Genomic DNA, 13,817 nt, shown 5'->3' with positions numbered 1-13,817 from the left:
AACCTAGATAATGGGTCCAAAGTTGCTTATCTAGTTGGTGTCATGGCCCCTAGCCTAGAAGCATCTCTCCTAGGTCTAGGTGTGCTTGCGTGTCCTGCACGTACTGCTTTGAACATTCAGCACCTGTTGTGCATGTGTCTCTGCAGCCAGCAGTTCCCATCCAACACCAGCCGGGGCCTCTCCAAACTCCACTGCTCCCATCGCAAGTCCAGCTGTGACTCCAGCTGCAGATGCCTCCACTCAGGACCAGCCCACAGTCACTAATAACCCGGAGCCTCGCGGGTGAACTATGCACTCCAGGTCTCTCCAGATGAGAGAGAATCCTTTCAACAGCTGGTATTGGGAAGCTGGGGCCAGGGCATTATACTGATAAACACCTTAAATGTCTTGTCAACTGGATGCAAATTTTGCAATTGGTGTCTTTTGTGTTTTGTTTTTTTTTAAATCAAATTACAAGGAAGTACCCAGAGCAAACAGTGGTTATACCAAAGGTTATCAAACAAATACAAGGAAGATTCTGATCATCAGGGCATGTCGGGGAGGTTACCAGGGTTATTGCAGACGTCCATTCCTGGTGATTGATTGTGTGTATAGGGAGTCATAGTTTGCCCTGTGGCATATCTGAATCCTTATACACCGAGATGTAATTTAGGATCTTAGCCCCTTGTTCATTCCCTTTTATTAAAGAATGGAAAATTGTGACTTCTCTACCAGTTAGATAATATTTCAGTACATATGTTTGCCACAGCCCTACTCCTCAAAATCCAATCAACAGATTTCAATTTAACTTCCAAGACCCAGCAGTTCTAAGGCATCTTGAAATAAATAGGTTGTGGCCGGAAACGCAGGGAAGGCAATGGCTTTGTAAATTGGTTTACATTTTTCTCCTTGAATTTTTCTAGGGTCGTAGTGCTTCTGAATCATTTAATGACATTGTTGGATATCGTTTACTTTTCAATGCAATCCATAAAATAACATTTAGAAAATTCTTAGTATTAGTCTTCTCCATGAATTACCCATTAGAATAGACCGGCAGCAGTGGATATGCAGGAAACAAGCCTTTAGCTCATAGTCTCATCCCCACCCCTTCTGCCTGCCTGAGACCCATGTAGGGTTGTGTATGTGTGTGTGTGTGTGTGTGTGTGTGTGTGTGGAGATAGAGAGAGAGAGAGGGAGAGACAGAGGGAGAGGAAGGGCAGACTGTCTGTACACTGTATGCTGCTAAGGTAGTAAATAAATCAGTAATGCAATATTGTGGGTCCAAACTACTCTTTGCACTACTTTATTTACAGTAGTAAATAAAAATTATTTTTATACCATTGAGTCCTGGGAAGTGGCTATTTTTTTTCTTTTTCATAGTTACCGTTGTTATCATACATAGTCCTAAGGTCCATGCGTTCTCCTCAAGGAAGCAAAAAAAAATCCTCTTTATGAGAGGGATTATTTCTGGTAACCCATTAACATTTGCAGATATAGAGGTGGCAGGAGGCTCCTCTCCAGGAATCCTGAGCTCAGGGTCTGGCCCGCATGATGTCAGACATTGTTTCGGGGTTTCTGGCTGCTCTGAGGTTGGATTTTTATCAGTTCTGGATTAAGTGTGCTGTCCATCCTCTTTCTCCCCTGTATGCTGTATACACTGCTCTTGTTTTAGCAAAGCCTATCCTTCCTGATTGCAAAAGAGCCAGACTTTGGAGTCCCACAGTCATGGACTCAAATTCTGGTTCTATAACTTACTAGCTCAGGAACCCTGGGTGAGTGATTAACCCTCTCTGAGTCTCTCATTACCTTTTGATAAAACAAGGGCAGTAAAACCCACTTCTTTGCCTTTTCATAAGGCTTAAATGAGATAAGGTATGTAAAACTCCCAGGACAGTGCCCTGAACGTGGTTGTTTGTTACTTTTATTAGAAAGAGAAGTCTGAGAGGCCAGATAGAGGGCTCCTTGCCCTGCCTGGCTCCTCTCTTCATGGTAAACGTACCCATTCCCCAGCTCACAGCTATACCCCTCACTGGAAATTGCCATCAACTGCAGGGATCTGCCCAAGGTTACGTCCTTGTGAGAGCAGCTCATGGCCAATGGCTCATTGACGTAGGGCAGGCTCTCTCAATCTCAGCACTATTGACATTTGGAGCTGGATGGTTCTTTGTTGGGGGGCTGTTTTGAGCATTGTAGGATGGTTAGCAGCAGCATCACTGGTCTCTACCCACTAGATGCCAGTAGTGCACACACACAAACACACACACACACACACACACACACACGCCCGCTGCCCACCCCCAGTTGTGACAGCCAAATATATCTCCAGACATTGCCAAACGTTCCCTGGGGGCAAAATCCCCTCCCCTCCTTCACCTTCAGAAGGACCGATGTAGGAAAACAAATGCCCCTTGCATCAATTTGGAACAGCCCTAAAAGGCCATCCCAACTCCAGAACTCCACGTTGGTGGCACTCTCATCGCAGTTCAGTTTCTCCCTCTGCCCAATTGTGCCTTCCATGTTTTTATATAGGATTTCCTGACACTGCTCCCATAAACCTTCACATACAACTCTGCCCCTCAGAGTCTGTTTCCAAGGAACGCAATAGTAGTCTGCTCAGGCTGCCATAACAAAGTACCACAGACTGGGTGGCTTAAACAACAGAAGTTATTTCCTCACAGTCTGAAGACTGGAAGTCCAAAATCAAGGTGTTGGTAAAGTTGGTTTCTTCTGAGTCCTCTCTCCTTGGTTTGTAGAAGGCTGTCTCTTTCTGGTGTCTTCATATGGTCTTCCCTCTGTGTGTGTCTGTGTCCAAATCTCCTCCTCTTCTAAGCACATCAGTCATATTGGATGGGGGCCCACCTATTTGACTTCATTTTACCTTAATTATCCCTATTCCAAATACAGCCACATTTTGAGGTATTAGGGACTGGGACTTCACCAAATGAATTTTAGGAGGACACTGTTTAGCCCATAACACCAACCCAAGACACCATGGGAAGCTGGTTCAGGTCCAGAATATGGAACCGTGGGAGCCAACCTAATCTTAGACAGTTACCCAAACACTGCTCATCTTCAGATGATGCCAGAAAGAGTGGGATTGGTTCCAGCACCAAACCACTTCAGGTGAAGTTGGTGGGCCATACATCAATTCATGTCCCAGCTTAGACTCCTGTTCTCTTGGGAGTTCTCAGGCTTTATGATCTGGGCTCAACCCATACCTTCTTAAGCCTCAATCTCCCTCTTCTCCCCTAAGTTCTAAACTCAGTTCCCACAAGGCTAGTGTCCAAGCTGGCTGGAATAGAATCTTGCATAGTGAAGGCAAATGGAGTAGAGAGGAAGGAATAAAGGAATGGAAGGATGGGGTCCAGAAATGATATTTGGTTACTTCCTTATCATACCCTCCACTTGAGGGTATAGGGACATTCTTAGACCAGAGAGTGCAGACCAGTAGATTGTGAAACAAATTTAGGCCACAGATGTGATTTCTTTGACCGTCTAATAAATTTTAAAATTTTGAAATAGTTACTAACACCTTCAAGTCAAAGTTTTGGGGCTTCTAAAAAAAAATCTAAAGATGTGAAAAAACTGGGCTTTCATTGCTGCATAGCAAGAATTAGCTGAGGCTGAGTAGGTCTGCCCTTTTTAGGTAGAACCTGTGCTTTTTGGTTTGCCCCAGTCCCTACCATTCCCTGTTGCTTTACACCTAGCCCACTTAGGCAATTGAGTTTACAACCCATGTTTTGAACTCCGTTCTCTTCATTCTTAATGACTTCATTTTGGTAAGTCTGATAGCAATCAACAAATTCATCTACTGCTTAATCACTGCCAAGCCTCTGGGAGCAGAGAAGTGGTAGTCTTTCTTTCTACTTTTTGGTAGAGGGAGATGCCAAGTTGTGAGTCATTTGAAGTCCCAGTAGAGTGTCCAACAAAGTTGCAGTTTAAATGTCAAAAAAAAAAAAAAAAAAATCAACAGTGTCTTCCTACAACTGCATAAGTAACTAAAAAAATAAAATATTAAAGAATTATATTTATTAAAATATATATTTAATAAAATACTAAATATTGTAAATGAAGTTAAAAATTAAAAATGTAAAAATTTCATTTACAATAGCAATACAGTTATAAAATCTCTAGTAACTAACCTAACAATGAACTCATTAGATCTTTACCAAGAAAACTTTGGAATTTAAAAGTACGTTGGGCCGGCCCCATGGCTTGGCGGTTGGGTGTGCGCGCTCCGCCGCTGGCGGCCCGGGTTCGGATCCCGGGCGCGCACTGACGCACTGCTTCTCCGGCTGTGCTGGGGCGGCGTCCCACATGCAGCGGCTGGAGGGCTGTGCAGCTGTGACATGCAGCTGTCTGCTGGGGCTTTGGGGGAAAAATAAATAAATAAAATTAAAAAAAAATAAAATAAAATAAAAGTACGTGAAAGAAGATATAAAGTAATATACCATGTTCATGGATAGAATAACAAGTAAACATGTTAATTTCCTCACAATTAATCTATAGATTCAATTATATTTCAATCAAAGGCCTGCTTTTGTGAGGAATTGAAAAACTGATTTTAAAATTTGTATGGAAGAATATAAGTCCATGCATAACTAAAGAAAGTTTGAAAAAAGAAGAGTGAAGAGAGCTGACCTAACAAATATTATTATACTACAAAGCCATAGTAACAGAAACAGTGGGGTGGTGATCCAGGAATAGACAAACGGTTCGAAGGAAAAGAATGGAGAGCCCAGGAGTAGATCAGATATATATGGAAATTTGGCGTATGATAAAGTGTCACCATAGATCAGTTGGACTAAGAATGGAATATTTAGTACATAGAGTTAGGAAATTGGCTAATCATATGTAGGAAGATAGGGCTGAAACTGCACCTCATGTCCTTTATAAAAAAACAAATTCCAAATGAATTAAAGGCTTAATCATGAAAAGTAGAACTGCCAGGCTAGTAAGAGAAATTTGTAAGAGAATATTTTATACATTTCAAATGAGAGAAGAATTTTTAAACAATATGTAGATCTCCCTTCTTCAAAAATGAAGGATTCCTACTCAAGAAAGGATTCCACAGACAAAGTTGGTAGATTAGTGACAGACTAGGAGAAGGCATTTGCAACATCCAACACCACAAAGGATCAATATCTAGAACGTACAAAGAATGCACGCTAATCAATCACGACAATGAACAGAAAACCCGGTAGAAAAAACGTTCAAAGCGTATGCTGAGGCAGTTCATGGGAGGAGAAAACTTGATGACTCACAAATGGGTGAAGAGCTGCTCAACCTAACTTGAAGTCAAAGAAATATAAATTAAAATCAAAAAATGCCACTTCACATCCACCATACTTGAAAAAATGAGAAAGCTGGTAATATCCTGAGAATATGGAGGAATAGTAACTCTCATGCTCAGCTAGTGGGAGGGCAAACTGGTGAGCAATATGGCAGTAAGGTAGTTAGTGAAATTAAGTATTTATGACCCAGCGAGCCCACTCCTGAGTACGGGCTCCACAAACTGCACAGGTCCAATAGGGGATACACATGAGGGAAGATGTTCGTCACAGCACTATTTGGGAGAGCAAGGAGATGGAGCAGCCTGGATGTCCGTCAGTAGGAGAATGGATGTGGTAGAGAGATATAGTGGAAGATGATGCACCAGTCAGAAAGTAAGGAAATGGACTTATGAGCAGCAATATAGAAAGACATTAAAAATATGTTGATAAATGAAAAAAGTAAGAAACTGAATCAGATCTATATCTCAGTGCTATTTGTGTAAATTAAAAATCAAACCCCCAAACAATATTATACACATATGTATGTGTATACGCATATATGTATATGTACATATTCGTGTTTGTGTGCATGCCTGTGTATATATATACATACATTCTTTTTTCAGGATATGTACATAGCTCTCAATCTTGGCAATATTCATATTTTGGGCTAGATAGTTCTTTGTTGTAGGGGTCTGTCCAGTGCACTGTAGGATGCTTAGCAGCATCACTGGCCTGTCTCTACTGGGTGCCAGTAGCACACCCTCAGTTATAACAAACAAAAATTTCTCCAGACCTTCCCAAATGTCCCCTGGCTGAGTGAGTGGGTAGGTGGGGGCAAAATTGCCCTCGTTGAGAACCACTGGCTTAAATCATATATCAAATATATTAGAGTGGCTAGTTAGGTATTCAGAGGCAGGGAGTGGGAGAGAGACTGTATGAGAAAAGGAAAACTATTACAATAAAAAAAGGGCAGAATCTCGCACACAGTGTTGATGGCTTGCCATGAGCTGAGGAGAATGATTAGCTCAACTTTGGGTACCTGAGGTCCAAATACAAGAAATAAAGATAGACAAACTAAAATTGGCATCCCTGCTCAGAACTGGCAGATGTTTGTTGGAGTTCAGTCTGCCACAACCTAAATATCCTTGAAGGCAAAAGAATTTAGTGAACCACATAGTCTCTTGCTTTTTGGCTTTCACTGTGGCTTTAGACAGCGTAGGAAGCCTTGGCTTTCCTTTAATGACTCTAAGCTGAAGCATATTTTGCAAAAGCTCTAGTGTCAGGAAGACTATGCTGAATTAACCAACAGACAGACAAAGAATGTGCTATGGAGATCAGCAAAGCAGAGAACCAAGCACTGTAAAAAATGCATATGACAAAGGACTTGTATTTAGCATATGTAAAGAACTCTTACAACTCAATAATAAAAGACCAGAACCCCAATGCAAAAAATGGGGAAACAAAATGAACTAAACAGCCTCTTCATCAAACTAGCTATAGGGATGGCAAATAAGCACATTGAAAAGATACCAAACATCATTAGTCATTAGGGAAATGCAAACTAAAACTATATTAAGACACCACTGCATGATCACTAGAATGGCTAAAATTAAAAAGATTGGTCATACTAAGTGTTGGCGAGGACATGAAGCAACTGGAACTCTCATTTACTGTTGATGGGAAGGTAAAATGGCACTACCACGTCAGAAAAAACAGTTTGAAAGTTTCTTAAAAAGTTAATATTACACTTCCCAATTTAGTGTTGCTAGATAAAATAAAGGACACCAAGTTAAATTTGAATTTCACATAAACAATGAATAATTTTTTTAATTTGATTTTTTTATTGATGTCATAATCGTTTATAATATTGTGAAACTTTAGTTGTACATTATTGTTTGTCAGTCACCGTATAAATGCATCCCTTCACCCCTTGTGCCCACCTCCCAACCCCCTCCCCCCGGTAACTATTCTCTCTGTCCATGTGTTAGTTTATCTTCCACATATGAGTCAAATCATGTGGTGTTGTCTTTCTCTATCTGTCTTGTTTCACTTAACATAATATACCCTCCAGGTCCATCCATGTCGTTGCAAATGGGACGATTTTGTCTTTTTATGGCTGAGTAGTATTCCATTGTATATATATACCACATCTTCTTTATCCAATCATCAGTTGAGGGACACTTAGGTTGCTTCTACTTCTTGGCTATGGTGAATAATGCTGCAATGAACATGGGGTGCATAAGCCTCTTTGGATTGTTGATTTCAGGTTCTTTGGATAGATACCCAGTAGTGGGATAGTTGGATCATAAGGTATTTCTATTTTTAACTTTTTGAGGAATCTCCATACAGTTTTCCATAGAGGCTGCACCAGTTTGCATTCCCACCAGCAGTGAATGAGAGTTCCCTTTTCTCCACAACCTCTCCAACATCTGTTAGTTTTTGTCTTGGTGATTATAGCTGTTCTAACGAGTGTGAGGTGATATCTTAGTGTTGTTTGATTTGCATTTCCCTGTTGATTAGTGATGTTGAACATCTTTTCATGTTCCTATTGGTCATCTGTATATCTTCCTTGGAAAAATATCTGTTCATAACCTCTGCCCATTTTTTGATCGGGTTGTTTGTTTTTTTGTTGTTCAATTGTGTGAGTTCTTTATATATTATGGAGATTAACCCCTTGTCAGATATGTGCTTTGCAAATACTTTCTCCCAGCTGGTGGGTTGTCTTTTTATTTTGATTCTGTTTCATTTGCCTTGCAGAAGCTCTTTAGTCTGATGAAGTCCCACTTATTTTTTCTTTTGTTTCGCTTGTCCATGTAGACACGAAATTGGAAAAAATGCCTCTATGACCAATGTCAAAGAGTGTACTGCCTATGTTTTCTTCCAGGAGTTTTATAGTTTCAGGTCTTACCTTCAAGTCTTTGATCCATTTTGAGTTAATTTTTGTGTATGGCAAAAGAAGATGGTCTACTTTCATTCTTTTGCACGTGGCTGTCCAGTTTTCCCAGCACCATTGATTGAGGAGAATTTCCTTTCTTTGTTGTATGTTCTTAGCCCCTTTGTTGAAGATTAGCTGTCTGTAGATGTGTGGTTTTATTTCTGGGCTTTCAATTCTGTTCCATTGATCTGTGTGTCTGTTTTTGTACCAGTACCATGCTGTTTTAATTATTATAGCTTTGTAGTATATTTTGAAGTCAGGGATTGTGATGCCTCCAGTTTTCTTCTTTTTTCTCAGGATTGTTTTGGCTATTTGGGGTCTTTTGTTGCCCCATATGAATGTTAGTATTCTTTGTTCTATTTCCGCAAAGAATGTCATTGGGATTCTGATTGGGATTGCATTGAATCTGTAGATTACTTTAGGTAGTATGGGCATTTTAACTATGTTTATTCTTCCAATCCATGTGCATGGGATATCTTTCCAAGTCTTTATGTCATCATCAATTTCTTTCAATAACGTCTTATAGTTTTCATTGTATAGGTCTTTCGCCTCCTTGGTTAAATATATTCCTAGATATTTTATTCTTTTTGTTGTGATTGTAAATGGGATTGTCTTCTTGACTTCTCTTTCTGTTAGTTTGTTATTAGAGTATAGAAATGCAACTGACTTTTGTAAGTTGATTTTGTACCCTGCAACTTTGCTGTAGTTGTTCATTATTTCTAATAGTTTTCTGATGGATTCTTTAGGGTTTTCTGTATACAAATTCATGTCGTCTGCAAACAGGGAGAGTTTCACTTCTTGGTTGCCTATTTAGATTCCTTTTATTCCTTTTTCTTGCCTAATTGCTCTGGCTAAAACCTCCAGTACTATGTTGAATAAGAGTGGCAAGAGTGGGCACCCTTGTCTTGTTCCTATTCTCAGAGGAATGATTTTCAGTTTTTCCCCGTTGAGTATGTTGTTGGCTGTGGGTTTGTCATATATGGCCTTTATCATGTTGATGTATTTTCCTTGTATATCCATTTTTTTGAGAGTTTTTATCATAAATGGATATTGGATCTTGTCAAATGCCACCTCTGCATCTATTGAGATGACCATGTGGTTTTTATTCCTTGTTTAGTTAATGTGGTATATCACATTGATAGATTTGCGGATGTTGAACCATCCCTGTGTCCCTGGTTTAAATCCCACTTGATCATGGTATATGATCTTTTTAATGTATTGCTGTATTCAGTTTGCCAATATTTTGTTGAGGATTTTTACATCTATGTTCATCAGCGATATTGGTCTGTAGTTTTCGTTCTTTGTATTGTCCTTGTTTGGCTTTGGTATCAGGGTGATGTTGGCCTTGTAGAATGTGTTAGGAAGTGTTCTATCTTCCCCTATTTTTTGGAATAGTTTGAGAAGGATAATTATTAAATCTTCTTTGAATGTTTAGTAAAATTCTCCAGAGAAGCCATCTGGTCCTGGACTTTTTTTTGGGGGGGGGGGGTTTTGATTACTGTTTCAATCTCTTTACTTGTGATTGGTCTCTTCAGATCCTCTGTATCTTCTTGATTCAGTTTTTGGAGGTTGTATGAGTCTAAGAATTTATCCATTTCTTGTAGGCTGTCCAATTTGTTGGCATATAGTTTTTCATAGTATTCTCTCATAATCCTTTGTATTTCTGTGGTGTCCATTGTAATTTCTCCTCTTTCATTTCTAATTTTATTTATTTGAGCCTTCTCTCTTTTTTTCTTAGTGGTCTGGCTAAGGGTTTGTCAATTTTGTTTATCTTCTCAAAGAACCAGCTCTTTGTTTCATTGATCCTTTCTACTGTTTTTTTAATTTCAATTTCATTTATTTCTGCTCTAATTTTTATTGTTTCCTTCCTTCTGCTGACTTTGGGCTTTGTTTGTTCTTCTTTTCTAATTCTGTTAGGTGTAGTTTAAGGTTGGTTATTTGGGATTTTTCTTGTTTGCTAAGGTGGGCCTGTATTGCTATGAGTTTCCCTCTCAGGACCGCTTTTGCTGCATCCTATATGAGTTGGTACAGTGTATTTTCATTTTCCTTTGTCTTCAGATGTTTTTTGATTTCTCCTTTAATTTCTTCAATGATCCGTTGATTGTTCAGTAGCATGTTGTTTAGTCTCCAGATCTTTGTCACTTTCCCAGTTATTTTCTTGTAGTTGATTTCCAGTTTCATAGCATTATAGTCAGAGAAGATGCTTGTTGTGATTTCAATCTTCTTAAATTTATAAAGGCTTGCCTTGTTTCCCAACATATGGTCTATCCTTGAGGATGTTCCAAGCAAGCTTGAGAAGAATGTGTAATCTGCTGTGTTTGGATCACATGCTCTATATATAACTATTAAGTCCATCTTGTCTAGTTTTTCGTTTAAGTCTACTATTTCCTTATTGACTTTCTGTCTGGATGATTTATCCATTGATGTAAGTGGGGTGTTAAGATCCCCTACTATTATTGTGTTGTTGTTAATATCTCCTTTTAGGTTTGTTAATAGTTGCTTTATGTACTTTGCTACTCCTGTGTGGGGTGCATATGTATTTATAAGTGATATGTCTTCTTGGTGGAGTGTCCCTTTTATCATTACATATTGCCCCTCTTTGTCTCTCATTACCTGTTTTATCTTGAAGTCTACTTGGTCTGATATAAATATGGCAACACCTGCTTTCTTTTGTTTGCCATTAGCTTGGAGTATTGTCTTCCATCCTTTCTCTCTGAGCCTGTGTTTGTCTTTAGAGCTGAGATGTGTGTCCTGGAGGCAGCATATTGTTGGATCTTTTTAATCCATCCCACCACTCTGTGACTTTTGATTTGAGAAATCAATCTGTTTACATTTAGAGTGATTATTGATATATGAGGGCTTAATGTTGCTATTTTATCACTCATTTTCCAGTTCTTTTGCATTTGCTGTGTTTCTCATCCCATGTGTTTCATACTACTAATTCAGTTTGGTAGTTCTGTATGATGGCTTTCTCAGCTTTCTCTTTATTTATTGTATGGGTCTGTGTTATTTTTATTTGTTTAGTGGTTACCATGAGGTTTGTATAAAAAATCTCATAGATGAGATAATCCATTTTCTGATGGCCTCTTATTTCCTTAGACTAAGTCGATTCCATCCCTTTCCTCTTCCCCTTCTAAGTCACTATTGTCACAATTTATTCCATCTTGTGCTGTGAATTTGTGTTTAAAGTGATGAGGTTATATTTATTTTTGGGTTTTTCCTTCCCTTAATCTTTGGTGTTTTAATTAAGTGTTTGCTAACCTATTCTGATAGAGAGCTGCAATTTTTCTGATTTTGTCTACCTGTTTTTATCCTTCCTCAAAGCTTTGTATCCCCTTTCTCTTTTTGTTTTTTTTTTTTTCAGGCATGAGGGCCTTCTTGAGCATTTCATGTAGTGGGGGTCTTGTGACAATGAATTCCCTTAGCTTTTGTTTATCTGAGATAGTTATTATTTCCCATCATATCTGAAGGATATTTTTGCTGGATAGAGTATTCTTGGCTGAAAGTTTTTGTCTTTCAGAATTTTGAATATATCATTCCACTCTCTCCTAGCCTGCAGAGTATCTGCTGAGAAATTGGCTGAGATCCTGATTGGGATTCCTTTGTATGTTATTTATTTTTATTTTTATTTTTATTTTTATCTTGCTGCCCTTAGTATCTTTTGTCATTGACTTTTGCCAGCTTTACTATGATATGCCTTGGAGAGGGCCTTTTTCTGCTGATATATTTAGGAGATCTATTGACTTCACTCACTTGTATTTCTAGCTCCTTCCCCAAAATGGGAAGTTCTCAGGTACTATTTCTTTGAACAAGCCCTCTGCTCCTTTTTCCCTTTCTTCTCTCTCTGGAAGAATTATAGGTATAATCCTTGTGTTGCATTTCCTAATTGAGTCAGATATTTCTTGGAGAATTTCTTTTTTTAACTTTTTTTTTTATAATTTTATTTATTTATTTTTCCCCCAAAGTCCCAGTAGATAGTTGTATGCCATAGCTGCACATCCTTCCAGTCGCTGTATGTGGGACGTGGCCTCAGCATGGCCATAGAAGCAGTGCGTCGGTGCGCACCCGGGATCCGAACCCGAGCCGCCAGCAGCGGAGCACATGTACTTAACCACTAAGCCATGGGGCCGGCCCCCTTGGGGAATTTCTTAATTTCCTTTTAGTCTTAGCTCCCTCTCCTCCTCCATCTAGAGCATTTCTGCATTTCTATCCTCAAGAATGCTAATTCTTTCCTCCATATTGTCAGCTCTGTTCTTTAAAGATTCCACATTTTTCTTTATCTCCTCCATTGTGTTTTTCATCTCCAACATTTCTGATTATTTTTTCTTTATAGTTTCAATCTCTCCTGTGAAGAGGTTCCTGATTTCATTGAATTGTCTATCTGTGTTTTCTTGTAATTTACTGAGCTTTTTAATGATATTTTGAATTCTCTGTCATTTAGGTTATAAATTTCTGTGCCTTCAGGGTTGTTTTCTGGGTGCTTGTCATTTTCCTTCTGGTCTGGAAATTTAATATATTTTTGCGTACTGCTTGAGGACATGGGCTTATTTTTCCTCATTCTGAAAGTATCTTGTTGCAGCTTCCAGCTGCCGCCACTAGATGGGGGTCAAGAGCTGTGTATTCCGAGCCCATTATCTGAGGATGTTCTGGCAACCAGTTGTGCTGGGGTGCTGCACATGGGGGAGGGGCTCTTTATTTCACCTTCCCAATCCCAGGGGCTTCCCACGCTTCCCTCACTATCTGCTCTTCTGAGGTACTATCTTGATGAAGGCACGTCTGCAAGAGTTCAGTTGAGACTTTCCCACAAGCTGTGAGAGAACTTGAGGAGCAACGATTTTCCCGAGGAGGGCTGCCCCTCCCCCCCGTCTGAGAGCTGCGTGGACCCGGTCCCAGGGTCACTGTCATTCATGAAGGAGAGGAGTTCTCCTTACCTCCTTCCACTTCCTCTGGGGGTTCCAGCACCTCTACCTTCAGATGTATGGCTGTGTGGGTCTCTCAGACGTCTTTTTATTGTGTGAATGTCCTCTGTTGGTATTGAATGTCCTATTTGTTGTATCTTACGGGGGGACAGTCTACAGGGAAAGCTCACTCCACCATGATGCTGATGTCACTCAAACAATGAATAATTTTTTAAATATAGGTATGTCCTAAATATTGCATAAGACATATGTATACTAAAAATTACTTGTATATCTGAAATTCAAATTTAATTGGGTGCCTTGTATTTTCATTCACTAAATCTGGCAACTCTCTTTCCCATACAACCCAGCCATTCTACTGCTAGGTATTTAACCAAGAAAAATGAAAATATATGTCCACTTGTACACCGATGTTCATAGCAGCTTTCTTTGTAATAGCCCTAAACTGGAAACAATCCAAATTTCCATGAACAAAAGAGTGGATAAACAAATTATGGTATATCCATACAGTGGATTATTACCTAGTAATAAAAAGGAATGAACTGTGGATATACAGAAAACATGGATGAACATCAAAGTAATTATGCTGAGTGAAAGAAGCCAGACCAAAAATAATACATATCAAATTATTCCATTTACATAAAATTCTAGGAAATTCTAACTAATCTATAGTGACAGAAAGCAGATCAGTGACTGCCTGGGGCATAT

General features: G+C 39.2%; 1 protein-coding gene across 2 annotated transcripts in view; it reads left to right on the top strand.

Moving 5' to 3' along the window:
- The window catches only part of SEL1L3 (SEL1L family member 3), a 97,923-nt gene extending 96,600 nt beyond the window's left edge, over positions 1 to 1,323 (top strand). For both annotated transcript variants that reach the window (XM_058546834.1, XM_058546833.1), the window contains exon 24: positions 147 to 1,323. In XM_058546834.1, the coding sequence (XP_058402817.1) occupies positions 147 to 286 (140 nt within the window). In that variant the 3' untranslated portion in view covers positions 287 to 1,323. The remainder of the gene's footprint in view (positions 1 to 146) is intronic.
- The last annotated feature ends 12,494 nt before the right edge of the window (positions 1,324 to 13,817 follow it).

The sequence above is a fragment of the Diceros bicornis genome, chromosome 8 (assembly GCF_020826845.1).
Source record: "Diceros bicornis minor isolate mBicDic1 chromosome 8, mDicBic1.mat.cur, whole genome shotgun sequence".
Classification (NCBI taxonomy): Eukaryota; Metazoa; Chordata; class Mammalia; order Perissodactyla; family Rhinocerotidae; genus Diceros; species Diceros bicornis.
This window is presented reverse-complemented; position numbering and strand designations above follow the sequence as displayed.